The sequence below is a fragment of the Cupressus sempervirens genome, chromosome 1 (genome assembly GCF_028749045.1).
Source record: "Cupressus sempervirens isolate cs-2001-9-10 chromosome 1, ASM2874904v1, whole genome shotgun sequence".
Classification (NCBI taxonomy): domain Eukaryota; kingdom Viridiplantae; phylum Streptophyta; class Pinopsida; order Cupressales; family Cupressaceae; genus Cupressus; species Cupressus sempervirens.
The window spans coordinates 240,881,048-240,909,012 of record NC_143118.1 but is presented as its reverse complement, the minus strand read 5'-3'; the positions used below and the strand labels follow the sequence as shown (position 1 = coordinate 240,909,012).

The following is a 27,965-nucleotide window of genomic DNA, read 5'->3' as shown; positions in this document are numbered from 1 at the left end:
GGACTGAGATACATCCCAGAGAGAGACTTCCAACCTTCAAGGAAATACAGGAGGATTGGCGGAATGCAAATCTTGAAGAAGACATCTCCTACAAGGATTACCCAGATCTAAGAATGAGATATGCAAGAGGTGGAAACAGAGGAGGATTTTTTAACGATGACCTAAGGAGAAAATTGAGTAAGGTGAACCTGTCTCCATTTGACGGTTCAGGCTCCATTTCAGCGCAGGCATGGGTAATGAAAGTCGACACCTACTTCCAGCTAAATCCTATGCCCGAAGAAGCGATCAAATTTGCCGCGTTACACTTGGAGGGCATTGCGCACGAATGGTGGCACCACGGCACTATCACTCTTGGGCATGATCAAATAAAGACTTATGCTGAGTTCACAGAGAGACTAATTGAACGATTTGATGGAAAAGACCCCAAGCTCAATTTCAAAGATTTGGCACAACTGAGGCAAACAGGATCAGTAGATCAGTTCATCACGGAGTTTCAGAGACTTTCTGTGTTGGTGACAAGCATCTCTGAACGAAGGCGGGTCGTTCTCTTTATGGATGGATTGGCAGAACCACTGAAAGGTTGGGTGAAAGGATTCAACCCGTCAACCTTGACGAAAGCAATCAATAAGGCACGAAGCATGGCATCGTCGTCAGCATCATCCTCATCCTCTCGGATTCATTCACATCTAAAACCGCCGATGTTCCCGAGGGACAAACCTCTGCCCAAGAAGCCATCACTGGATGAAGCATCCCGACAAGAACTCTGAAGAAAGAAGTTATGTTTTAATTGCAAGGGGTCTTGGGAACCTGGCCACCGATGCCTTGGGAAAGGGAAAATTCATTACATCGAAGTGATGTCCGACGAAGAAGATGAGCAGGATCGAGAGGAAACGCCAGTGGAAGACATCCAACCTAGCGGTGATATTGACATGGCCAACTTCAACCATATGGAAAGGATTGCCGCTTTAATAAAACGTGGAGGATCCATTGCCTTGGCTGGCAGTCCGAGGTGCACAGTTTTCCGTGTGCGAGGTACCCTTCAGGGACAAAGGGTCACAGTGATGCTAGATAGCGGAGCTACAATGAATTTCATAAATTCATCTTTAGTACAGCGAAGAAATCTTCCGACGAAAGCACACGTGGGCTTTCAGGTCAAAGTTGTCGAAGGGACTTTCCTGCCCTGCACGCACCTAGTTCCTCAGCTGAGCATCACGATGGCAAATCACATGGTGACAAAGGACTTTTTCATAGTGGATCTGGCCGACATGGAGGTCATCCTCGGCCTACAGTGGATGGAGACACTTGCTGAATACACTCAGAGTTTCAAGCGAATGTACTTCACTTTCGTGGCTGACGGAAAGAAGGTGGTCCTCCGAGGGATGGCAAATGAAGGACCGAAGGAAGTGTCTGCGCATCGGATGGAGGCAATCCTACAGCATGATGATGTTGCGTGGGCTGCACAATGTTTCATTTCAGCGGAACCTATTAAGAGGCACTGAACACCTCCGCAAAATAAAGAGCTTCAAGATGTTTTAAGTAAGCATGAAAGGGTTTTCATGGATAGTCCTCCTGGCACACCGCCACATCGAGGATTTGAACATACAATACAGTTGGAACAAGGAGGGAAACCTGTTATAACCACACCGTACCGCCACCCGAAGAAGTTCAAAGATGAAATCGAACGGACGATCCAGGAGATACTTGATAAGGGATGGATCTGTCCCAATTCTAGCCCGTTCGCATCATCAGTGGTGTTGGTCAAGAAGAAGGACGGAACATTGCGTATGTGTGTGGACTATCGTGCACTAAACAAGAGGACAATAAAGAACAAGTACCTCATTCCGAGGATAGATGAACTGCTGGATGAACTACATGGTGCGGTCTATTTCTCAAAAATAGATCTCCATTCCGAATACCATTAGATCCGAATGAGGGAAGAGGATGTGGAGAAAACAGCCTTCAGTTGCCATTACAGACAGTATGAGTTCCTGGTCATGCCGTTCGGTCTGACCAACACACCTGCTACATTCCAGTCATGCATGAACCGCATCTTTAACAAGCAGTTGCGTAAGTATTTGTTGGTGTTCTTTAATGATCTTCTCATTTATAGCAGGACGTGGGAGGAGCACCTGAAACATTTGAACGAGGTTTTAAGTATCATGGAAGAACAGTCCCTGTTCGCCAAACAATCCAAATGTGAGTTCGAAATGACAAAGATATTGTACTTGGGGCATGTTGTCAGTCAACATGGGGTCCAAGTGCATCAGGAGAAGATCCAGGCTATCCTCGATTGGCCTCCCCCAAAATCACTCACAGATCTGCGAGGGTTCTTCAGATTGTGCAGCTACTACAGGAGATTTGTCAAGGGTTTTTCTCAGCTCAGCGCGCCTTTAACAAATCTGACGAAGAAAGGGGCTTTCCAATGGAATGAAGAAGCACAACTCACATTCGATAAGCTAAAAGAGGCCATGAGCACTTGTCCAGTGTTGGCACTGCCTGACTTCACCCGACCATTCATTTTGGAATGCGACGCATTAGGGGAAGGTATTGGAGCGATTTTGATACAGGACAGACACCCCATCGCCTATGAGAGCAGGAAGCTTACACTAGCCGAGCGCCTGTATTCCATTTATGATAAAGAAATGTTGGCCATTGTTCACGCACTGACCAAGTTCCAGCAGTACCTGGTTGGTGCCAAGTTTGTTGTCCGTACAAATCACAACAGCGTGAGATATTTCCTGGAGCAGAGGGACTTGAACGAACGGCAACAAAAATGGGTAAGCAAGGTTCAATCTTTTGATTTTGACATTGAATGTGTAAAGGGAAAAAACAATGTTGTTGTAGATGCCCTGTCTCGAAAACCCACCATCTACTCACTAGAGCAGATCTCAGCTAACTGGAGGGCACAACTGCTGGTGGAATATTCCAAAAATACTTTTGCCTATGAGATAATGGATGGTCACATCCATGATGATCGTTATAAGGTGGTGAATGATATCATCTATTATAAGGATCGAATCTACCTAGTGCTAGAATCCAAGCTTAAGCAGAAGATCCTAAAGCATATGCACAACTCCCCCCTGGCTACTCATCCTGGCTTCCTGAAGACTTACAGAAGTATGCGGGAAAGGTTCTCATGGAAGGGATTGAAAGGGGACGTGTTGCAGCATGTCAGAGAATGTACTATTTGTCAACAGAACAAATCCAAACATACTCTTCCCGCCGGACTGCTACAGCCTCTACCGATTCCCGAACATAAGTGGGAAAGTATATCAATAGATTTCATAACAGGTCTTCCCCGGGTGAACGGAAGGGATTGCATCTTCGTGGTAGTTGACAGATTGACAAAGTATGCTCACTTCTTCGCCATCCCCTCGGACCTTCGGGCTGCACAGGTCACCGATCTATTTTTTAGAGAAGTCTTTCACCTACACGAATTACCCCGAAACATCGTCAGTGACCGGGATGGACGCTTCGTCAGTATCTTCTGGACAGAACTGTTTCAAATGGCAAGAACTGAACTATCACCGAGCACAAGTTACCACCCACAGACAAATGGCCAAACTAAAATTGTGAACAAATGGCTTGAAGGTTATCTACGGAACTACGTCTCGGCACAACAATGCACATAGGTGAAATGGATCCACCTCGGGGAGTACTGCTACAATACCACTTATCACATGTCAATTGAGATGACGTCATTCAAGGCTCTATACGGGCACGAACCACTCCTTCATCGATACAGTGCTGGGCGACAGCCGAACTCCAAGGGCCAAGGATTGGCTTCAGGAAGGACAGGACATTTTGAGGAGCTTGAAAGAAAACCTGCAACAGGCACAAAACCGACAGAAGGTATACGCCAACAGACATCGGTTAGAGAGGAGTTTCAAAGTGGGGGATCTGGTCTATCTCCGGTTACAACCTTATCGACAATCATCATTGAAGAGAACAAGGAAGGAGAAACTGAAGCCCCGGTTTTATGGCCCCTACCGCATGATCCGGCGCATTGGTGAGGTAGCATACGAACTGGAGCTTCCCAAAGGTAGCCGCATTCATAATGTCTTCCATGTTTCCTATCTGAAGAAGCCTATCGGGAAAAACATCATCGTCACTACAGATCTTCCACCACTCAATGAGGAAGGGAAACTCATCCTAGAACTTGTTGAGATTCTCGAAGTGCGCAAAAAGTCTTGCGTAATCGAACTGTGAGAGAATATTTGGTACATTGGCGACATCTACCACTAGACGATGCAACATGGGAGGGCAAACACATCCTACAGCATCCAACACTGCATTTGCTTGAGGACAAGCAAATTTCAGGGCAGGAGGACTGTGATGTCCTCGACGAAAAAATAAATGTAATTAATTATTTTGTGTAACGGGCCAATTGTTTTAATTTAACTCGGACCCAAATTTAATTTTTGTCATAGTAGTTTGAGTCGCCGTCGACTAATCTTTGTACACCCTCGGAAAGCTTTTCCCAATGGGTATTTAAGCACGGCTCATAGTAGTCAATAGGTATGCTTTTGATTATGTTTTCTCTGTACTACGGATTCCAGTTGGAGTTCGGCATTATTCGCCATTTCGAAAGTGAAAGACCTTCCCTATTTGGCTTGCCCGATTTCGGTGGGAATCAACCCTCACCCTATTCCGTTCGTGTTCGTCACTTCTGTATTTGGCAAGTTGTGGATTTAATTGCAAACTTTTGTTCCTGTTGGTGAATTGGTGGGTCCTGCGTATGCAAATTATGTATGTCTCTCTCTGCTCCTCTAAATTGGAATTACTATAGGCATTATAGTCTGACCGTACGGCTTCTAACTCCTCCATTCCAATTTACTATATCACTGTACTGCTTTGGGGTTATCACTGTACGGCTCCTTTGACATCCCTCCATTGTGTACGGTATTCATTCTTTTATCTTACCCACCATACGGCTTATATTAGGCACCGTACGGCCTGTTTGATATCACCGTATGGTTACCCCTTCTGTACGGACACACTCCCCCATTTCTTCACTCACCCGTACGGCATCCAATCCACTACTCCCTACCACTGTATGGCCTCAATATTGAGGTACGATGTTCACTACCATCTACTAAAGGTACCGTACAGCAATTCATATATCCTGAGGCTTATTCCGTACACCCAAATTCCACCATACGGACTCTCCCCTATGCGGACAACGTACGTCACTCTTCCAAATCGCACCATATGGTTGGTTTTCAGCTGTACAAACACTCAGTTTCCCTATGAAATCTGAATTTGGGCATCCTAACCTCTGCATAAGGGATGGGAACATTACATTTCCGAACTTTAAGTTATTTCCTTTAGCAATTTCAAGGTCTTCATAATGATTTTGTTGGACCAGCAAGCTGGTTTTGTTCTTTCTGGCCTAATTATCGGCATTGAAGATAGATTCAAGGGTAACCAATCTCTTGGGCAGTTTATTGGACTTTAGTTGTATAATTTGATTACCATATTGCTGCTCTAGCTTATGCTGATTGGATGTTGAAAACACATCTTCCTCAAGCAAGAAATTCAGAATCTGCTCATCACTGTCAAACACTTGCCAGTTAACATCATTATCAGGTATAGAAGGCCTAAGTACAATTTTGATATGCTACTGTACATTTTCCTTATTAATATTTTCCGTTATATCAAATTGTGCTCCTACAGCAGCCAACCTATCAGCATGCTGGTTTAATTTTGTAGGGACAGCAATAAGGTTAAAAGCATCAAAATTTTCAATTTCGTCCCAAACTCTGTGCTTGTAGCTCTTCAATGTGTCATTTTTGGTCACATGCAGCCCTCTAACCTGATTGACAATTAATTCACTGTCTCCAAATACTTTCAAACATCTAACACCCCTCATTCTCACCCATTCTAGCCCTTGAATAAAACCCTCATATTCAGTTGTATTATTAGTACATGCAAAACTGAATCAAAAACCTGCATAGTATTCATCTCCTTGAGGAGATACTAACATTGTTCCTCCGCCTGAACCATTCTTGCTTCTAGAGCCATCAAAGTGCAACTCTCAAACCTTATCCTGCTCATTATTAAACTCATTTGAACTTTTAACGAGGTTTGGTATAACTGAACCAACTTCTTGGAATATATAATTTCCTAAACCAGCATCTAAAATAGTGTTGTTTTGATTTCTCAAGGCATTTTCTGTTGCCCACTCATCAAGGAGAATATCAGGAATGTTTTCTACTTGGGTGCTTGTTTCTAAGATAGCAAGGTTTTCATTTTAATCAAATGCAACACAATTTGCATTGATCACGTTGGGTATATATGGCTCAATGTGATTCTTTGCAAGTCCCTCTGATTTGATGGTCACTTTGGTCCCATAACGGGTTCTAAACAGCATGTGGGACCAATCTGAAGAAAGGCATCCTCCTATTTTCGCCGTAAATTCTCTTGATAAACAAAGGGCAAAATACGGAGGAAGATCAATTAAAAAGATATCTTGAGGGATGGAGAAGTTGGGGCATGCATGGAGTGTCAAATTGGCATCCTTAACAACTCCTAAAGTGTTAACAGTGGAACCATCCAACTACACTAGCCCCTTCTCTAAAGGCTAATAAACCAAACCTAGTTGATCAGCTATCTTCTTTGGCATTACAGAACTGGTAGCTCCACTATCTACCATACAATTATGCACTAACTTATCTCCAATGATCAAAGATACGTAAAAAGGAGGTGGTTTCACATTCTTACCTTGAATTTTATTGTTGTCTTGAGAAGCAACCTCTAGAACAGCATTTGTCAAAACCACCTTGGGGTTCTCATCAACCACTTGTGTAGGAATCTTCTCTTCAAACAGAGCCTTCTTTAGCAAATCAGTTTGCCCTGGGATGGCCAATGAATTCCACATAGACATTGTGACATTAACCTTTTTCATGTCTTCGACTATGTCGTAAGGCATAGCTGGAAATATCTTGGTATACGCTTTGACATCAGCTTGATTTGATTGTGGTTGGGGCTGCTCTTTAGTTGGGAAGAGAGGATTGCTTTGTGACACGTGCTTGGCTGAATGGTGCCTCTTTGATTGCAAGTTCTTTACCTTTATTTGCAGCTTGTTCTGTTTCCAAAGCTCTTTTCTTTGCTCTGGTATAAGTTGCAATTGGTGTATCACCATTTAGCCCGCAAAACTCCTCTCTATGCCAATTAACAAAAGTAGTATCAATTAGAGTTGAATCATATTGTTGTTTCGTTGCATCCTCAGCTACTTCTGGTTGTGTACTTGCAGCATTTTGGACCATCAATACTTGATTGATGACCCCATTAGAGCATGTTGCCTGATTATGCGATTGATAACATGGATAGCACCATTCATATTCAGCAGCTAGATTATTCTGGGCTGGTACTATGTCCTTGACAGCATTCAAAGGTGCTAGTGCATATGTTTGAAAAGGCCTTGGGTTCACATTTTGTTTATTCCCTTAATAGTTATTCTGATAAGGTGGCCTCACACTTTGATTATATTGTTGCTGCCCTCCTATCTGTTGTTGGTAATATGGATTTCCACCTTGATTCTGTTGTTGGTAAGGTGGTTGTCCTTGGTATTGTTGCCTCTTGATGCTTACCAACTCATTCCCTATAGTTTGCAAAATATTTTCCATCTTTTATTGACTACTTTTAATCTGTTGTACCTCTTGAGATGGCCCTGCAGCAATTGAATCACTTGTCGCAGCAATCTGTAATGTTGGAACAATAGGTAATGTTGCAAAAGGAGGAATGATGAGTGGCATATTTCTAAGTTACCGGATTTGCACCCTGGAGCTTGGGTCCGGGTCCGGATTCATTCAGGTCCGGATCCGAGCCCGAGTCCGCAGCCGGTCTGAGCAGGGTCCGCATTTTGGCCTACGAGGACCCGCAGGCCAAAATGCGGACCCTGCCCGGACCGGTCGCAAACCCAGGCGAATCCAGGCGGACCCATGGCAGGTGGGGCCAAAAAGTGGCCCAAAAAAGCAATAAAAAAAAAAAAAAATTCATTATTTTTTTTGCCAAACCCTAAAGTAAGGCCTATTAGATGCATTTCATTCATCTAATCTCTCATTTGCTTTGTCATTTTGCTCTCTCATTTTGGTGTGGCCATTTTGCAAGTTTGAAGAGAAGGTTGTAGAAATTGTTTGTGGAGTCTCAAATCTTTCAAATAATCAGTGTTGAGTGTTCCAGGTATGCATTTGATCCTTCCTTTTGCTTCTTTCATAGTTTGTTTTTAGTTTTTTAAATTTTTTATATTTATTGTTCTAAATTTTTATCAAGTTTTGTATAAGTTTTGAAATATTTTTTTAAATTTGTTTTTATAGATTGCAAGAATCCAAGAATGAGTAGTCAGGGTTCAGTGGGTGGGGTGGGATCCCAAAGATTTAAAATTGATAAAGGCTCTCCTTTGTGGAAGTATACAACAAGAATTGAGCAATGTGCTGGTGGGGGAGGGTATATATGGAAATGCAATTTTTGCCAAAACCAATATAGAAGCTCCTATTTCCGGGTTAAACATCATTTGATAGGTCCACCAGGTCAAGGGATTTCCATGTGTGAGGGGCCCCCAGAGGGAGGTAAAAAAGGGTTGTCGGCTCCTCAAATAGCAGGCATGTTAAAAGAACAAGAAGAGGCTGATAGGTTAGTGTCAAAGGCAAAAAAAGATAAGTCAAAGCAAATACCACCAACACCACCCTCTCAAACAATTAGTAAACCACATCCCTTCCTACCTACCCAATCTATGGATGAAGATGAAATAGAAACACCCGCATCCCGCAAGAGAGGCCCATTAGATATGGCATTTGAAAATGACAAGAGAGAAATTGCTGACATAAAGGTTGGGTGTTGCCTCATTACAAATGGTGTTTCATTCAATCTAGTGAGATCCCCTTATTGGAGAGAGATGGTGAAAGCAATAAATGATGCACCTCATAGTTACCAATCCCCTGGATATGAAAAGTTGAGAACCACCATATTGCATAAGGAGAGAAAGAATGTAGAAAACCTCCTCAAACCAATAAGAGATTCTTAGATCCAAACGGGGGTGAGCATTGTCTTTGATGGATGGAAAGATTGCAAAAACCGTCCATTAATAAATGTGATTGCTGTTTGCCCCAAGGGGGCAATGTTTTTGAAGGTGGTTGATTGTGAAGGGCAAGTAAAGGATGCAAATTTTATTGCCCAACTTCTCATTGAATCCATAGAGTCCGTGGAAGTTGACAATGTTGTCCAAGTAATAACGGACAATGCTAAAGTTTGTAAGGCTGCAGGTGCTTTGGTAGAAGCACGATATGAGCATATCTTTTGGACACCATGCACTGTCCACACCTTGAACTTGGTGATAAAAACAATGGGCAGCCAAATTGAATGGATGAAAAATGTGTATGAGGAGGGTGAGCAGATCCAAATGTTTGTGACAAACCACCATATGTCACAAGCAATTTTCAAAACTTTCTCCCGCTTGGAATTATTGAAGGTAAATTTTAAACTTTATTTAGCTTCATTTATCATATTAATTTTTGTGTCATACTTTACAAAATTTAATACATATTCTTAAATTTTTGTGTTATCAACTTATCATATTGACTTACAATTTGAATTAACATGGTAATAGGTTGTTGAAACAAGGTTTGCTTCACACACAATCGTCCTTAGACGACTTGTGAGGGTGAAAGAGGCATTGGGTCAAATGGTTATTAGCAACAAATGGGGTGGATGGAAGCAAGCTGATACAGAAAAGGCCAAAACTGTAAAGGATTTGATCTTGAGTGATAATTTTTGGAATAGGATGGAATATGCATTAGAACTCACCGAGCCCATCATGTCTATGCTTCGGTATGCCGACACGGATGAGCCTTGTTTGGGGAACATATATGATGCCATGGACTCTATGCTAGAAAGAATGAAATCGGTAAGTTTAAATTTTTATACAATACTTTATCCTTGTTTATTGAGAGATTTTGATTTTTGATTTTAATTAAGTTATTAACACTACATCAAGACAACTTACATGTACATCATTTGACATCCCAGGTCATTCAGAGGAGAGAGCAGGATCCTGATACCTTGTACACTAAGGTGGAGAAAATTGTTCTACATCGTTGGAACAAGATGACTACACCTTTACACCTCTTGGCATATGCACTTTCTCCTAGATATTATAGCAGTGAGATACTTGCTATTCCTGGTAGAGTGGCACCATATAGAGATCTTGAAGTTGCTACTAGGTATAAGAGGGCACTTAACAGGCTCTTTACTGATCCTGATGTGGCATCAAATGTTAGGAGAGAGTTTGTTGATTTTGTCTCAAGCAAAAATGCAGAGCCTGATGCAATCAATGACCAAAGTAAATTGGATGCCATTGGATGGTGGTACTTACATGGGGAAAGTTACATGTACCTCCAACCTCTTGCCATTAAGATCTTGTCACAAGTATGTATTTAAGTTTTTTTTCCTTTTCTTATGGCCACTTAGCTTGTCAAATTAGCACTCTTAAATTCCTATTGTATTGTAAAATTACTTAGCTAATTTTTTAAAATTTGTTGGTTGTCTCTCTAGGTTGCAAGCTCTTCTGTTGCTGAGCGGAATTGGAGTACATACTCCTTTATCCACTCAGTGAAGCGTAACCGGTTGGGTTCAAAGAAAGCAGAGGACTTGGTATTTATTCACAACAACTGGCGCCTCTTATCACACAAGGATCCAGGATATAAGAAGGGACCAAAGAAGTTGTGGGATGTACTACCTGAGACTTCTAACTTGGATATGACTATCCAAGATATATCTAAAATTGCCTTGCTAGATGTTGAGGAGGACGAGGAGGAGGATGTGGCTGCATCTGGGGCTAGTGGAACCGGTTTGGGTTCCAATGATGTGGAAAATGTCAATGATATAGATGAGGATGAAGCCATTGATCCCTCATATTTTGATGACCCATTTGACCCTTGAAGGGCATTTGCATCTTTGATAAACTATGTTTAAACATTTGTCATTGACTCATTGAGTCATTTATGATTTATCACTATGTTTCACAGTTTCAAACTTTATTAAGTCATTATTTATTATCTATCAATCTGATGAAGTAGTCTATGTTTTGAAATTCCATTATGCATTTTAGTAATTCAATGTATGATTTTATTCTAAGTTACCGATTCGGATGCGGATTCCGAAGCGGATTCCGGAAGCGGATATGGGATGCGGGGATTTTTTTTTTTTTTGGATGCGGATGCGGGAGGAAACGTATATATATATATATATATAATATTATAATATTAACATATGCAACGAAATGGAATAAAGATACAAAAACAAATCATTTGATAAAGCATAATATGACTATGAATCTATGATACTTAACAGTTAATTGAACCCTTAAACAAAATTCAAGATATTTCAAAATTCATATGATATTCATATATCAATATCAATATGTGTTTGTCCAACATTAGCGTTTAGTCTTGACTCTTAAACAATAAGTTCAAATAGGTCATGTTCAAGATTCCAACAAAATAAAATTTAAAAACATGGTAAATGATTGAAGTCTGAAGATTCAATCAATCAGAGTCTGGCTCTGAATCATAGGGATTTGCAAGAAAATCCACATTCTCATTGTCATCTCCAACTGCTGAAAGATCATTTGAACCAAGCATGGTTCCACTTATGCTAGATGCACCACGTGCCACACTAACATCATCACCGTCTCCAACTGTAACAAGATCATGAAGTGTTGCATCCAAATCTGCACACTCAGGGGCTACATCCCAAAGCTTTGTTGCCCCTTCCTTGTAATGATCATTCTTACGTGACAAAAGACGCAAGTTGGTGTGGACAAAGACCAAGTCCTCAGCTTTCTTGGAGCCTAACCGGTTGCGCTTCACCGAATGGATAAAGGAGTATGTACTCCAATTCCTTTCAGCAGCAGAAGAACTAGCAACCTATATAGTTGTCACAAAACATACAAATGAAAAGCAAATTAATTTTATAGAATGTGTGAAACACTAAATTCTACAATGCAAGTGTAAACATAAAATTTTAAAACAAATTTACAAAACAAAATAAAAAACTTACTTGTGATAGGACTTTGATTGCAAGAGGTTGAAGATGCTTGAAAGGTTGACCATACATGTACCACCATGTGATAGCTCCCATTCTATTTTGGTCCTTTAGTGCAAATGGAGAATGCTTTAACCCCGAAGCAAACAACCCAAATTCTTCCCTCACTTTTTCATGCATTTCTTCTAGTGGGAAGAGTCTTGAAAGGGCTTTGTGGCACCCCTCAGCAACCTCCTCATCCGCAAATGGTGCAACTCTATTCGGCATACCAGCTATCTCCTCACTATAGTACCTAGGAGATAAGGCATATGCAAGGAGGTGCAATGGGGTAGTCATCTTATTCCAACGATGGTTGATAATTGCTTGCACTTGTTTGCATAAGGCTTCACATTGTGTGGGGTCACTCTCATGTGCTTGTATAGAATGTTTTACCTTCTCAACCATGGTGTCCATGCCATCATACACATCCCCTAAGCAAGGTGTATCTGTATCAGCAAAACGGAGCATAGTCATGATGGGCTCGGTGAAATCCAATACATATGCCACACGAGCCCACCAACTCTCATTCAAGATCAAATTCCTGATCCTTTGTCCTCTTTCTGAATTTGAGATCTTCCATACACCCCATTGATGACCGATGACCATTTGACTTAATTCATCTTTTACCTTGAGGAGTCGTCTCATAACGATTGTATGAGATGCAAAACGGGTCTCAGCAACCTAAGCAAGTTAACAATATGTCAATTGACAATATAATTATAAATTTTAATTTCTAACTAAATTACAAAACCATGAAACTTAGTAATTTAAAAAAATTAATTTACCTTCAGCAACTCCAATTTGGAGTATGTTCTAAAAATGGATTGTGACATGTGGTGGTTGGTCACAAACATCTGTATGTCCTCCCCCTCTTCATATATTTTCTTCACCCAATCTACTTCAGTGCCAATCCTCTGCATGATCAAGTTAAGGGAGTGAACAGTGCATGGAGTCCAAAAAATATGGTCATACCGACTCTCAACTAAAGCACCTGCACCCCTGCAATTTTTGGCATTGTCAGTGACCACCTGTACCACATTCTCACTACCCACCATCTCAATGGCCTCAATGAGAATTCTAGAAATGAATTCCGAATCCTTCACTTGCCCTTCACAATCAATGGCCTTCAAAAACATTGCCCCTTTGGGGGAAATTGCAATCACATTAATCAGTGGCCGGTTTCTTGTATCCTTCCAACCATCTGACACAATAGTTAGACCCGAAGTTTTCCAAGATTTTTTGATTGGTTGAAGGTCTCTCTCTATATGTGCCCTCTCTTGTTGCAATAAAGTTGTACGCACCTTTTCATAGCCTGGGCTTGTGTAGTCAGCTGGTGATTCTTTGATTGCTGCCACCATTTCCTTCCAATATGGTGATCTCACCAAGTTGAAAGAAAGCCCATTCGCATAGAGGCAACGTGCAATAGCTTCATCAGCACGGTCTCTTGCCCCCATTTTAAATGCGGTGTCCAATGGGCCTCTTTTACGGGTTGAAATTTCCACTTCTTCCTCATCCTCTTCTGGCACAGGTACCTGCAAGAATGGGTGTTGGGAGGATGCCATTGGTTCAGTGGGTGTCTTTGGCTTGCTCTTTGAGGAAGGACCTTGATAGTAGCTTTTTTTTGATCTATTGATCAATGCATCAGCAGCTTCTTGTTCTCTTACAAATGAAAGTATTTCCGCGCTAGTCATCCCAGTACCATTTTTGCCTTTGCACATTCCAAATCCTTTGCCAGCAGGGCCCATAAAATGAAGCTTCCCTCGAGAATATGAGCTATTGAAAGGTTTTCCTTTGTTACTTTGACAATAATTGCACTTCCAATAGTATGAGCCACCTCTTGAAACCTGTGATATCCGTGTTGTATGTCTCCACAAAGGAGAACCTACATCAATTTTGAAATTATCAGTCCCTTCCCCTCCTTGGCCCCCCACTGAACTTTGACTAGCACTACCACCGGTATCCATTCTTGTCTAGTTTTTTGCAACCTATTTTATAGGAAAATAAAGAAATTTTAATTAGTTCCTAACAACAATGAACATCAATGATCATGCATACAAGTGGAAAGAAGTGAGAAAAACTACTAAAATAGATACCCGAAGTTGCTTCTACATATCTTTCAAAAAAAAAAATTTGAAAAAAAACTTTAAAAAAATCTTCAAGAACTTAAAAAAATCATCAAAAACTCAAAAAAATTCATCTAAATACTCAAGAAAAGGATTGATCACTTACCTTGAATGGTTTAAACTTCTTTGAGAAAGCTATCTCTCCCTCTTCGATCAATCCTCTTCAAAAATGCTGAACTTAGCTTCACAATGAAGGAGTGGCTGTAGGTGCAAACAAAACTCTAAAATGACTCTTGTGAATGCTTCTATGTTGTCTTCTAGGGTCGTTTTAGGGTTTTATTGTGAAAAAATGCTTTTAGTCACATGTTTTTTCATTGTTTTAAGTTAAAATATACTTTATTTAATTAGTTTTCCGCCTAACTCCCGCGGATGCGTCCGGATGCTCCCGGATTCCCTGCGGATGCTGCCCGGAAGCCACCCGCAGGCATCCGGATGCGGGTGGAAGCTAAGTATCAGCTTCCACCCGCATCAGGATGCCTGCGGGTGGCTTCCGGGCAGCACCCACAGCGCATCCGGAGGCTTCCCGCATCCGTTCGTATCAGATGCGGAAGCCAGGGAGCAGGGCCACGAATCGGTATCAGAGATTTTATTTACAACATTAGCATAGATTAATGAGTGAGTATTTAATGTTTATCTTTGACATTTGGCATTGATCAATAATCAAGTAACATTGATATATTCATACTATGGAATGACTTAGTTTTACTTTTACAACTATATGAGTTTATATTTTTTTTGCATATATATATATATATATATATATATATATATATATATATATATATATATACACTAACGAACCCACCCACGAACCCAAATGGGGAAAAAAAAAATTGCCCGACCCCACGAACCGAAACCTGAACCCGAACCCGTCCCCGAACCCGAATCGGCAACTTAGGCATATTTGGTTGAATATTAGGAAGTATGGCATAGGAAGTCTAGGGGCTATCTTTCTTGCTTGAATTAGACAATTTTCTGCCCTCACAGCTAAGTCATATGATTGTGGTAGTGAGATTCCTCCCATACACTGAATTAAAACTGATATATCACTATTCAGGCTCTTTAAATAATACAAAAAGGCATGTTCAACTGAAGGACTAACTTGAATTGGAATTCTATTCCAAGTTCTTTGGAACCTCATGTTGAAATCGGTCATTTGTTCCTGAGGGACCCTTTTGATAGTAGTCAACTGCTCCATTAAGGACAAATAGTCTGACTTGTCTTCAAAATTTATGCTCAAAGCATCTCCTAAGTCATCCCACGTGGCAATAGAACCCATGTTTAGTCCTCCAAACCATTGAAGTGCTTTCCCCCTCAAAGAGGTTGCTAGCAATCTTACTACTACATTATCTTGCGTGATATGATGGGCATAACACAAGGTTGCCATATCTCTAATATGCTCTAATATTGTGGTTTGCCCTTCTCCTGTATATTTTGGCAAACTTTTTAATGTTGCTAGGGGAATATCATCATGTTGAGCAAGATTTAAAGGGCTGCCTTGATTAAAAGGTACAAAGGCAAACTGCCTTGCCCTAGCTATTGGTGGTACAAGTACCTGCTGATTTGAAACTATTCCAACCACACTTGTTGGATGTATAGTACTTTGTGCTGCTGAAAAAGATGTAGAAAATAGAGACAAGGACCCTATTCTTAAAGATGGTGAGGCCGAATGCATTCTAACCTCTTTGTTTGAATGCTTCCTTCTCCTTCCGTATGACAACAACAGTCTATCTCCTATACCAGGTGGCGTAGATTGGTTTCTCTTTGAAGGAGTTCTCTGAAGTGTTCTCCCTCTTTTTTTTGGTGAAGAAAGCTCTAAATACTCAAAAGATTTTGAGCTTCTAGTCTCAATTCGTCTCATACAACACTACTTTTCATAACCATGAGATTGAGTTGCCAAATATGCAACAAAATAACCTCTAAACAGGTCTATTTTTTACTGACAACATATTAGAATAAGCAAAAACATCAATAAAACTGTTGTAAAATCAATTCTAAAAGAATCTAATCAAAAAGAACACTCCCACCGGGTGTGTCAAAATTGTTATCTGTAAAAGTTGCACCCTGACTAAATCCTAAAACTCAGTCACTCCGAGAAACATGGAAACATTCCTGGGTTGTGGGTATACCAGAAATAGGAGTGAATCTCCGAGTTCTAAGCCGGTTCCTATTGGATAATCACCTATTTGCTCTCGTAACTTAAAACGAACTGAACTTGATAGGAAAAGGGAGAAAGATGCAGAAAGAAACCTAAAACTAAAACTAGCTAACAGGTGATACACCAAAAAGCTTATGAAAACTGAAGATATGACTGTTAACAAAACAGTGAAGCTCCCCTTGTTGATCCACACTTAGATCCTATACTAGCTTGCATTAGTATTTCATAATAAGGTCCTGATAATGAGAGTTACGGAAAACATGAAAACATTCACATAACAGTCCCAAAACGGCAGAACACAAATTATAGCCTGCAAAACAAAAGTATAAACTGCAACTAGGTGACAACTGAGACAGAATGATTAAGACTCCTAAAACTCACATAACATTTTATCAATCAAATATTACTCACACATAGTAACAGAAAGGATTAAGGCTGAATATCCAAAGTAAAAAACTATCACTAACTGACTCAGTACATATATCAAGTATCTTAGAACTGAATCACAAAAGATGCAGAAAATACCAAGGACACAAGAATATGTCACGAAAATCTCCTCTGCATAATCAGAATTCTAGAACCCTTTACAGAAGCCCAAATCTCAATACTTATGCATTTTATAGCCAACTTGCATCATAAATGCAAAACACCCACTCCTTGGACGAGCTCAGTCAAAAAAGCATTTTTTTGAGCCCCCAAAAAGACTTCAAAAGGTGTACAAATGGCCCAAAAGTTCTGACCTCATAATATCATCATAATTGCTCCTCATCAAATGCAATCTTATCCCAAAAAGACCTCCCAAAAAGTCTCTAAAATGCAATAACTCCCCTCAACCTGAAAATGTCTGCAACTTGCTTCCATATCCTTTCAGCATTTTACGAAAGATATCTATTAATCGTTAATATATAAAACTATAAAAATTATGAGTAACATATTTAATATTCAAAATGAGAATTTAATAATTATTATTAACAAATACTAATTATATTGATATTATTAACTAACCATTAAATCAATTAAGAATGTCAATATAATATATTTATTAATAATAAGTTATAATTTTCTCAAAAATATTTAAATTATATTATAATTAATTAATATTTTTATAATGTTAAAAATTAAAAAATATTGTAAGGCTTTTAATATCAAATACAAATAAAGTGATTTATAAAATCATCACTTTAATCAATATTGATATTTTACATTAATGAAATGGGGAACTTTAAAATTTTGGATATTTGCATACTTAGCAAATTTGAAACATAAGGCAAAGTCTTTTATTCTTCTACCCAAGTGAACTATGGACTTAGAAGATTTTCAAAAAAATGAAATGTTAAAGGCAAAACCTTTTATCTCTCTCATTCACATGAATGAAAGAAGATATTAGGAAAAGGTAACCTAAAAACTTCATTCATTTCATGATTTGGTCTTCACATGAGCCCTAGCCGGCTGGAAAAATGAGGGTTTGGAGGAGAGAAAAGAATAGAAATATCTGCTAGAGTTTTCTTTCTATTTTCTGGGCCTGTTTTCCTCTTCTCCTTGGCATCAAAACGTAGGTTATTCTCTGCTCTATGGCTGCCATTTACATGTATTATTTGCTGGGCATTTTTGTAATAGCTAGGCAAATATGAAGACCTTTGGGCTCCTATTGGCTTTGTTCCTCTTGCTGTTCTGATTTTCTGGGCATTTTGTTTGTGCCATTAAAGAGCAGATTTTATGCTCTTCTTTAAGCTTTGAACGCAGATCGAAATCTGCAATTTCAGGGCACATCCTTTGCTCAAAAATGAAGATCATTATTTTGCTCTTTTTTGGGTATTTTCTCTACACGTTTTTGCTGTTGTAGCAGACATTTGCTGCTCACAAAGAAGAAATCTGGGCACTTTCTTTGTGCTGTAGCATGCATTTTCTACTTGTCTTCCTTACTGGGCCGCCATGAGAATGTTTACCGTACTGGGGTAAAGAAATTAATGCATACAGACAATAGACAAGAACAGCAAAACTCCTTTTATTACGCGCATATGCCAAGAGATTACATACAGATGATGATTACAATAATCTCGGAGGGTGTATAAATACTTTTCGAAGAACCTTCCCGAAGGGGTCCGTCGGCCACATACAACATGTCACTACATAACAAGAACCTTCTCAAAGGAGCATATACGGACGGGATACATCCTGACGCACACCTTGTCGGCTATACAATATTTACCGACAACATCATCCCCCCAAAAAAAGAAAAGTCGTCTCCAGACGACAACACAGCAAAATTCAAAACAACTAATTACATTTATTCATAAAAACAACATAGACATCATGAACAAGAAGGTTGTGTCTCAGACTATGAAGATCAGCTGCGTCGAAGCTGATACACTTGATCCATCCAAACCTTCAAATCAACTCTGATCTAAGAGTTCTCCTCCACTACTTCTTTTAGCATCAAAGTGACCTCCTGGCACTCAACTTTTTTTTGATCATCTTCCTCCTCATCCTCTTCCTCATCATCTTCCTCCTCATCCTGCTCCACCTCCTCCATATCCTCCGACTCGTCCTCCTCACAAGATGTATCCTGGCAGCCACTATCAGTGTTGCCTGATTCCTCCATCTCCTATCGCACCCTCTTCTAACCAACGCCCTTTTTCCTTGCAGGTGAGTCTAAATACCTCCATTGCATTATCGGAGGCTCGCCAAGTACTACCGGACTTGGCTGAATTTCCAACTTTTCTTGGGGTATCATCCTCGCAGATGCCTCCAGAAAGAATCCAATGGCATAGTGCAGCATATAAAATGTTTTATGTTGCAATGTCATGAACTCATCCATACGTGTGGCCAAAAGAGAAGCCCAGTCGTACACCTTCCCGTTCATGAGTCTGTTCATCATACTGACCAACGGAAAGGAAATGTCTGACGCCCTACTTGATCTTGTCAGTCTACTCTTTACCACGTCCATGAGGCACTTCCAATGGCCTTCTCTGATGTCAGATTTCTGCAACCTTCTTTCCCTCGAAGTGCCAATAAAGGGCATCTTTCTGTTGTTGTACCTGGTCGTTGCATACTAACTGTACCAGCTGCAACTTCCTCTCCTTGTCCATCTTTTGTGGCTTACTGTCAATTTTCTTGCCTCCTTGTGCCGTGCCTGGTATGCCAAATACTCTGGTAAAGTCAACTGGCCAGAACGAAATGACCACATTGTACCCCAAATATGGAACTGAACTCTTCCAGGAGTGCCTATCATAAGCCTCAATCATGGGACGCAATACACCTTTGAAGTCTCGGATACAAAAAACTGGCATCCGGATTGCCCACTCAACCTGTGCCTTTCGGATGCTTGCTTTGACGAGTTGAGTATCCAAATTCTCGTTCCACCATTTCCTACAGTCCAACCCATTCAACCCTTCGAATGCTACATTCTACGGCGTTGTCTGCAGCTCTGGCTGATTCTGTACTTTGACCCTTTGCTTTCCCTTGTCCTTTCTGCATGGTCGTGCTTCAGAAGGTCCTGCCTGCACATCCTGACTCATAGCTAAATCCTGATCAAGTTGCTTCCTCCAAACCCTCTTTCCGACTAATTGCATACCTAATACACCTTTATCAGTTTGCTGAATATATTGTCGTTAGGTCAGTTACTTATTCTATACGGCTGCAAAATTTCCCCTCCTGACCTTTGTACGGACGCTGGCCCTTTATCCTTACTCCTGTATCTATTTCTGGACGTTGTACGGTTGCGCTCCTCTACTTGCCTTCCTGATTGCATCAATTCACAACTTCTAGTCTATGCGTTATTAATCCAACTGGGCGCCTTCCACAATATGCTTGTTCTAGAACTTATACTCCATCTGCAAGCTTTCTCTACATGCCATGGACCTGAAAACGCCATGCTTGTATTGCCAACCCTTAATAACTTGTGCCCTAATTGCATTGGAATTGCATTATACTCCTGTCCGTACTAATTAATGTTATTGCTCCAACCGTACAGATGTTGGCATCTACTAGATTTGGCGTACGGTGCTCTATTCTCAGCTATTCGATATTTGCCAGACTCCTTTGTTTACCATACGGTACATATCTATCCTGTGTATGGAGGCATTAAAAGGAATGTTGTATGCATGCATGTGACTTAGCTTGGTCACCATACAAGGTCTTGCTCAGAATTGCCCATACTTATCATACTGTACAGTGCTTCTAGGAGTGTTTATATGTCGTACAGTCACAGTGAAAAGGCTACCGTACGGTAGCTACTAGCTAGTGTGATCATCGTACGGTGAGTGCTTGATACTGTACTGTGGTAAATGAATCAATGCATACAGATAATAGATAAGAACAGTAGAACTCCTTGTATTATTCGCATATGCCAAAGACATTACATACAAATGATGATTACAATAATCCCAGAGGGTGTATAAATACTTCCCGAAGGGGTCCGCCGGCCACATACATGTCGCTGCATAACAAGAACCTTCCTGAAGGAGCATATACCGACGGGATACATCCTGACGCACACCTTGTCGGCTATACAATATTTACCGACGACAGAGAAAAGGAAATGGACAGTTTTGAAGGTAAAAACAAAGAACTTGCTGCACTTTCTTGGGCTCAAATAACAGATCGAAATCTGCAATTTTATGGGCACATTTTTTTTTCAAGACATTGTTGAAGATAATCAAGGTATGCAACGTTCCTTTTCCATGGCCTTTTCTGATATAAAAGTCTGATAATTTTCTCTGAATGAAAATCCGATATACTTGATTCTTGTTCACGTTATATAACTACTTCCACTTCAGCATATATATCAGTTATTCAATGAGACCAAGAACATTACACGGTTTTCACTTTGATATTACTGACGACTGAAAATGTTGTTCTGATTTTCTTGTAGCAGCACTATGACTATTTTGATTTTACTTATTAAATGTAACTCATCATTTGTTTTGAAGTCATTTTTGTATGCAAAATTCCATGCATTTAGCATCTCGTACTATGATCAAAACTCTCATCACTTTTCATGCACCAAACTATCTGTCTTATGTTGTAGGATCATATGACTTGACAGCTCCATGAATATTTATATGTTTCTCTAACTTTAGATGCACTATTCATATGAGCAGAATTCTATTGACATGATCATTTGGACTCATTACTTTGTCTGTATTTGATGACTACAGTCATGACCATTTCGTTTCAAATTGAGACTCCTAGTGGATTGAAGCTATGTCACATGCTCTCATAATGTCTTTGACTTATGACTATATATCGCTGCAATTTCCGTTATCTGTAGATCTAAAAGATATCTAACACATTATCCAAATATAAATTACCCAAGAATAGAAACCTGAATGCATTTCTGAACTGTTCTGTCTACCTGTTGATAACTCCGCATTTTTTATATATACACTGCTGGTCACTTTCTGAAAGTGTTCTCCACTCACTTGTTTACCTATCTTTGTATCTTTGGATGTATAAAACAGCTCTTGTATGCATATCTAGTATCCTCTTTTGACTCTGCTTTTACTTTCCCCTTTCTTGTCTTTGATCTTAGAAGGTGCTGAAGTTGTACTCATTACATTTTTTTGTTACTTCTGAATGCCATCTTCTCTGTTGTATATATGTTGAGGCTTGAAATTGAACAGTTTCATATTTGTCCTGTTTCTAAAAAGTACGGGCTCAAAAACCCTTGTGGGAGCCTACTGTTATATCCGCATATATGTTAGAAACAGGACACTGCACAGTGAACAAACACGTTAGCAATAAAAAGTTTTGATATGTTTGCTTGCTTCCTTTATTGTTGGTATGCGTTCTTATTTCATGAAAATGCGCAGCATTTTAGGAATATGAAAGTGATCGAAAGGTAAGATACTAGCATTGCTTAGATCCATCAGATCTAACATTTTCTCTCTCATTATGCAGGATTTGGAAGCTTGGAGGGAATGCGATACGGAGCAGCAATCAAGCAGGAACGAGAAGACACAACATGACCAGTCATTACAGAGAATGACTGGTGCCCATGAAACTTTCCTTTCTCTTTTAATTCTATCATGTTATTTACTTTCAAAAAGTAGGAACTCGTAGCAGCAGTCTAGGGGCTACTCTCACAATCAAATGTGTGAGAGACATTTTCAGCACTATATCTCATTTCATCATTTGCAAACATCAATTGTATCTTCTTCTTTTTTTATCGATGAAACAAGGACATTCTTGTATGAAATGAACAACATTATGGACTTTTATCTTCACTACTTAAAGTTTACACTTGTGCAAGATTTTAGCAACAGGTATTTTGTTAAGTATTATTTTGCTTCTTGTTGCTATTAATAATGGAGCTTTCAAGGGCATACGCCTAACTCTTTGGCTCTTTTGCATTTGTCTTCTTTGAGGATTGTATGGTTTTTGAAATTTGACCTTTTTTATAGCCCACACCACTCTAATTATAAGCCAATCTTGGTGAATTGAGAGTATTGTCTAACATTTCCATAATCTCCTCATTCTTCAATTCTTTATTCAATTGGGCACTTAATTTCTCCAATTGCTTTCTAGAGGAGATAATTTTGTCCTCTAGCTTTTAGTATTTTTCTTCCCTTTTCACTAAGTGGATTCTCACTTCCTCTTTAATTGTGTATTCTTATTCGATTTTGTAATAACCCCAAAAGGTTATAACTTCTTCAAATACCAAAAAATCTTTATGCTTCAGTTGTTTGACATTTTGTCAAACACTTTGCAAGCAAGGGTCATCTGACTGATATAACTTTTCAGATTGCTGCAGTGATTCTTGTTTGGATTTGCCTCAAAGAGAATGCTTACAAAAAGACTCCAGATTGTCTAAACAATGACCTAATATGAATGTGCAACTAATTTTGGCAATATTCAATACATATATGTGACTTAAACTACTTGCAAAATGCAGCTACAGCAATTAGTAATTATGACAAATACTTTGGATGCAACCTAGGATGGCATTAATGCACTTACAACCAAGTGGCATTAATATAAACACTTAGTATGCAAAATTATAACATTATTTATGCCAAAAAGAGAACTTACAACCAACTGGTATTTTAACAAACAGTTGGTATGCAACTAACTGGCTGATAAGAAATGATATATTAACGCTCAAAGACAACTATTAATGACCAACAATTGTACCTCCTTGATTGAGAATGAGTATCCAATACAATATTCATACTAAGTTAGCCAAGACTCTTGGCATTTACAAAGATATCAAAATATGTTGATTGCTGGTAAGTAATATGCACCTACAGCTGCCAATGAAAACTAATGCAAAACTAAATATCTAACTTCAATACTCCCCTACAGCGGTTCGGTAATCACATGCATGATTAAATATAACTAAAGCCATGGATTGCTGATACCATTGTGAGAAATGCAACAATGAATGATGTATCTATTAATAAATGATAGGTCTGATATAAAATGACAATTACAACAGCACCCTATAGTGAAAGGCAACTATGAAAAGAACACCTCACACCTGGTATATGAAGTTGCCTTAGAAAATAGATGAATTGCAATACCACTTAACAGAAAATAACCTCCTCAAGTGTCCAAGTCATGCCTCTCTAGCTGCTACCCTTGTTGCTTGCTTTTTTTCCAGAATTTGCTTTTTTCGTTTTGCTTTTTCGGATTGCTTTTCTCGGACTACTTTTTCCCCCTGCTTTTTTTTCGGGTCTGCTTTTTCGGCCTGCTTTTTCCGGACTACTTTTTCCACCTGCTTTTTCGGCCTGCTTTTTTCCGGACTGGTTTTTCGGGTCTACTTTTTCGGCCTGCCAAAAAACCTCTTGAAATGCTAAAATGCTGAAAATGGCCTTAGGCCCAATGATGCCTTAGCTGAAGTGACCGAAGTATCATCTCCAAATGTGCAATCCTTCAGAAGATATTTCACTTCCTCAGTTATGCTAATCCAAGGGAGTTTTCGTTCCCAAAGATCACCTCCAAATGTGCAACCGTTCAGAAGATATTTCACTTCCTCAGTTATGCTAATCCAAGGGAGTTTTCGTTCCCAAAGATCAATTGACTATCTAAAACCACTTGGCTCCACAATAGACTATGTGATTGAATCACAATTTGATGTCAAGAGAGAAGTAAACAACTGGATGATTAGAATGAAGCCCGGGGTGCCTATTTATTCTTTTCTCTCCACTTTCTCCAGAAGCTTCTAGAACATTATTTTATTTTATCTATTAAGTGACTTTATAAAATATTTTATAATTCAAGTCACTTTATTAAATTAATTAAATATAAAGTTACCTTTTAATATTTATTTATTTGATAACTTTATAAATAATTAACTTAATACCACTTATTTATTTAATTAAAATAATTAATTAGTCATCCTCATAAAATATTCATTATTTTGGAGAACCTAATTAATTAAATTAATTAAATCAAATTGCCTCCAAAAATGGGGACATGACAGATTTAAATTTTCAGCTTGATGATTATCTTCTCTAATACTTCAAGGCTTCATACTAATTCCATACTAGATTCATTGCCCTCTTGATCTCTAGTTTTTGGTTCTTCTTTCTGAGCCTCTTGATCTCATATAGAGCACAAATGAGCTCTCCTTCCCAATTAACTTCCACATCCATTCAGTCATATTCTTCATCTTTAAAATCCATCTTGTTTATTTCCCTCATCAATTTGCCTTCACTTGAGAAGATATCATCTCTCTTTTTGTTGCCATGTGAGTTGCATTTGTCATCCTGTCATGTTTGCTTGCTTCTTTGTCATCAATTGCATTTGGCTTTGTTGGTTGTCTACTACTATTCCTGGTAAATGACATAAATGAAATAATATAAGTGACAATGCATACCAAATACAACAGTAAAAATATATCTTTATCAGCTCATGAAATCATCATAGAGAAGAAGACCAAAGATGGTCAGCGAAGGATTAAAGTTCATTCGACTCAACCATAACCCCTTCATAACATATTTAAAGGACTCAATAGTTGCTAAGACAGACACAATTATCAACCTAACGACATTTAAAACTACCTAAGAGGGAAAACCAACTTGAAATGGAGAATTATTACCTTACCAATATTATTAAACATTACAAGAGGCATTGTACACTAACTAAATCAACCCCCCAAGTATACATCAAGAAATATTTGAAAAGACTAGTGGAAAGAGTATACACAATGACTTGTACTATGCAAACTCAACATTATAGTGTACTTCAAATATCAAATGAAAGTTTGGGTTTGGTGTCTCTAGCAAGGTCGAGCAGCAACAACACCCCTTGCATGGGTTTGGAGGCAGCACCTCCAACATGGTCGAGGAGCAACAATGTCCCTTTCATGGGTTGAGGGGTAATGCCTCTCATGAGATCCTAGGTCAAGAGCCCCTATTGCCAAGACCAAATTAAGATCTTCAAAACTACACATAACTTTATGTCATGCATCACTTTCTTGATTTTTTAAGATGCCAAGAATTATGGTGTATAAGCTACGAAAGTTGCACAAGGATGAACTTATGATGTCATCGCCCCAATGGGTTGACCATACTACACTCCTGCCATGGTGCTACGGCACTACTACCAAATAGCTCAATACCAGAATCCTTACTCGTATGAACCACTTAAAGCGAAGCTGCCAAACGAAATACTTGAGCTAAAAGGATTTTTTTTGCCATATAGAAGAATGGCACCTAAGCATCCATACAATATACAAATGACAAAACAAGATACTGCAAACAGCTTAAAGGAAGACTAGTACAACTTGAAAGATGGGCGTATAGTAGTAGTCAAGCAATGTACAACAATCACAAAATCATGCCTTTGTAAAGCCATCCCATATAGCATAAAATGCAAAGAACCAAGTGGTCAAACAATATATTGGAGATGAAGTACAAATTGCAAAATTGTCTTCTAAAAAATAATCATAGTTACGGGAAACTGCGAGTCCAAGCCAAAGTCCACATTTACGAGGCAAATGACCTCTAGACTCAGACTTGGCAAAGTCCTGGCAGAGTCCATGTGGACTCGCCAAGTCCAAAGACTCGCCAGACTCGCCGAGTCCCGAGCTCGAGACTCTCACCGACAACTGAAGTAAAAAAGAGAAAAAATAAATTAAAATGAAAGGTTAATTTTTTTTTGTTTTTTTTGTATAACATCCATTGACCCAAAATGGTCATTCTACCCTTTGCTAATGCTTGTGATAGAGAGGAAAGAGTTAGAGAAGAGTATTGGGGTTTTGAGAGAGAAATTAGCAAACTAGTTGGCTCTCCCATATCGATTGTTGATAGTTTGTGCAACTTTGTAGCTTGCACTTAAGCATTGAGAGGAACTTAAGGAAGCATTTGGAGGAGGCTTCTACAAACTTACTTGCATTCCATTGTTTGTGCAAATTTAAAGAGGTAAGTAACAAGTTGCATCTCTTTGTGTTGTTTTGTATATTATTTTACATTCATATTTTTAATTTTCCATTTTGTTTACATTTGTTTTAGTCTCTACTTCTAGTATCTACTATTTAGATTTATTTTAATTTATCTGGATGACAAACTTGATAAGTAAGAACTAAGAAGGCCCTAAAGTTTAAAAATTTGATTTGATGCTAATTTTTTTCTATTTATAATATATTCATATTGCAACAGCACCCACATTGACATCATGCCTCAAGGTGAGCCTTGTGGAAGTGGAACTAGGGCTGCATGTAACCTAATGCAAAACAGCTGCAATAGCAAGGGATGGGGCTTGGAAACATGCCATCACGGGCCACAAAAAGGGAGTTGTTACATGTTGGCAATGCGATGTAACATATAACAGGGGAGGCATAAATAGATTAAAGTATCACCTAGCACATATGCCTAGGCATAATGCTAAAAAATGCAACTAAGTACCCCAGGATGTTATGCAAGACATGCAAGCTCTTCTAGAGGAAAAAATGAAGAAAAATGAATTGAAAAAAAGCAACAAGAAGAAATGGCACAACTAGCTCAAGAGGGATCTTCTAGTTTCGCTCTCCATTATCCCCTACTCCACCTACTATTGCTGTTGCTTCTACGAGTGTGACCATTGGGCCTCGCATTCGTAAGAAAAGATTGACACTTGATTCCATCTTTATTCCACGCATGGCTCCAGGTGCACAACCATCGCTTGAGAGCATGGGTTGGAACAAGGAGAAGCATGATAATGCAAAATTGGCGCCTGGAAACTTCTTCATCTACAACATTTCACTCAATGCAGCGAGGTACTTATTTATTTAATTTATGTCTTACTTTTCTTGCTTTCAAGTTTCAAGAGACAATAATATGCTTATTTTGTTTATTTTAATTTGTTTTCAAATTTAATAGTAATAATATAATATACTAATTTGTTTAAATTTTATTTTATTTGTTTTAGGTCCCCTTATTGGCAAATTGCAATTGATGTTGTTACTGTTTATGGTCTGAGGTTCAAAGCCCCTAGTGTTGACAAGATAGGAGGCCCTATTTTGACCCAAACGGTGGCTGATGCAGAAGGTGCAATTAAGGAGCAGTGTGAGGTATGGAAGGCGAAGGGTTACACCATCATGATTAATGGTTGGGCTGATAGGAGTAGAACACTCGTCAACTTTCTTGTCTCCTCATCAGGTAATTGTAGACATTAAAAAT

General features: G+C 39.2%; 2 protein-coding genes across 5 annotated transcripts in view; both read right to left on the bottom strand.

Annotated features, from left to right (window-relative positions):
• LOC149577058 (histone-lysine N-methyltransferase ATXR4-like) overlaps positions 1-27,965 on the bottom strand; it is a 237,839-nt gene that overhangs the window by 190,762 nt on the left and 19,112 nt on the right. The gene's annotated exons all lie outside the window — the stretch shown is intronic.
• On the bottom strand, positions 11,381-13,643 carry LOC149577059 (uncharacterized). The gene is made up of 3 exons (XM_089815010.1): positions 13,503-13,643; positions 12,058-12,762; positions 11,381-11,924 (listed from the first exon to the last, which is right to left on the bottom strand). Exons 1-3 carry the CDS (start codon positions 13,641-13,643, stop codon positions 11,544-11,546), a joined length of 1,227 nt encoding a protein of 408 aa, XP_089671136.1. The 3' UTR covers positions 11,381-11,543.

Coding starts and splice junctions, on each gene's coding strand:
- LOC149577059 (XM_089815010.1), bottom strand. CDS start 13,643: ATGGCATCCTCCCAACACCCATTCTTGCAGGTACCTGTGCCAGAAGAG. Junction 12,763..13,502: donor ACCGTGCTGATGAAGCTATT/GCACGTTGCCTC, acceptor TAACTTGCTTAG/GTTGCTGAGACCCGTTTTGC. Junction 11,925..12,057: donor CAATCAAAGTCCTATCACAA/GTAAGTTTTTTA, acceptor ACAACTATATAG/GTTGCTAGTTCTTCTGCTGC.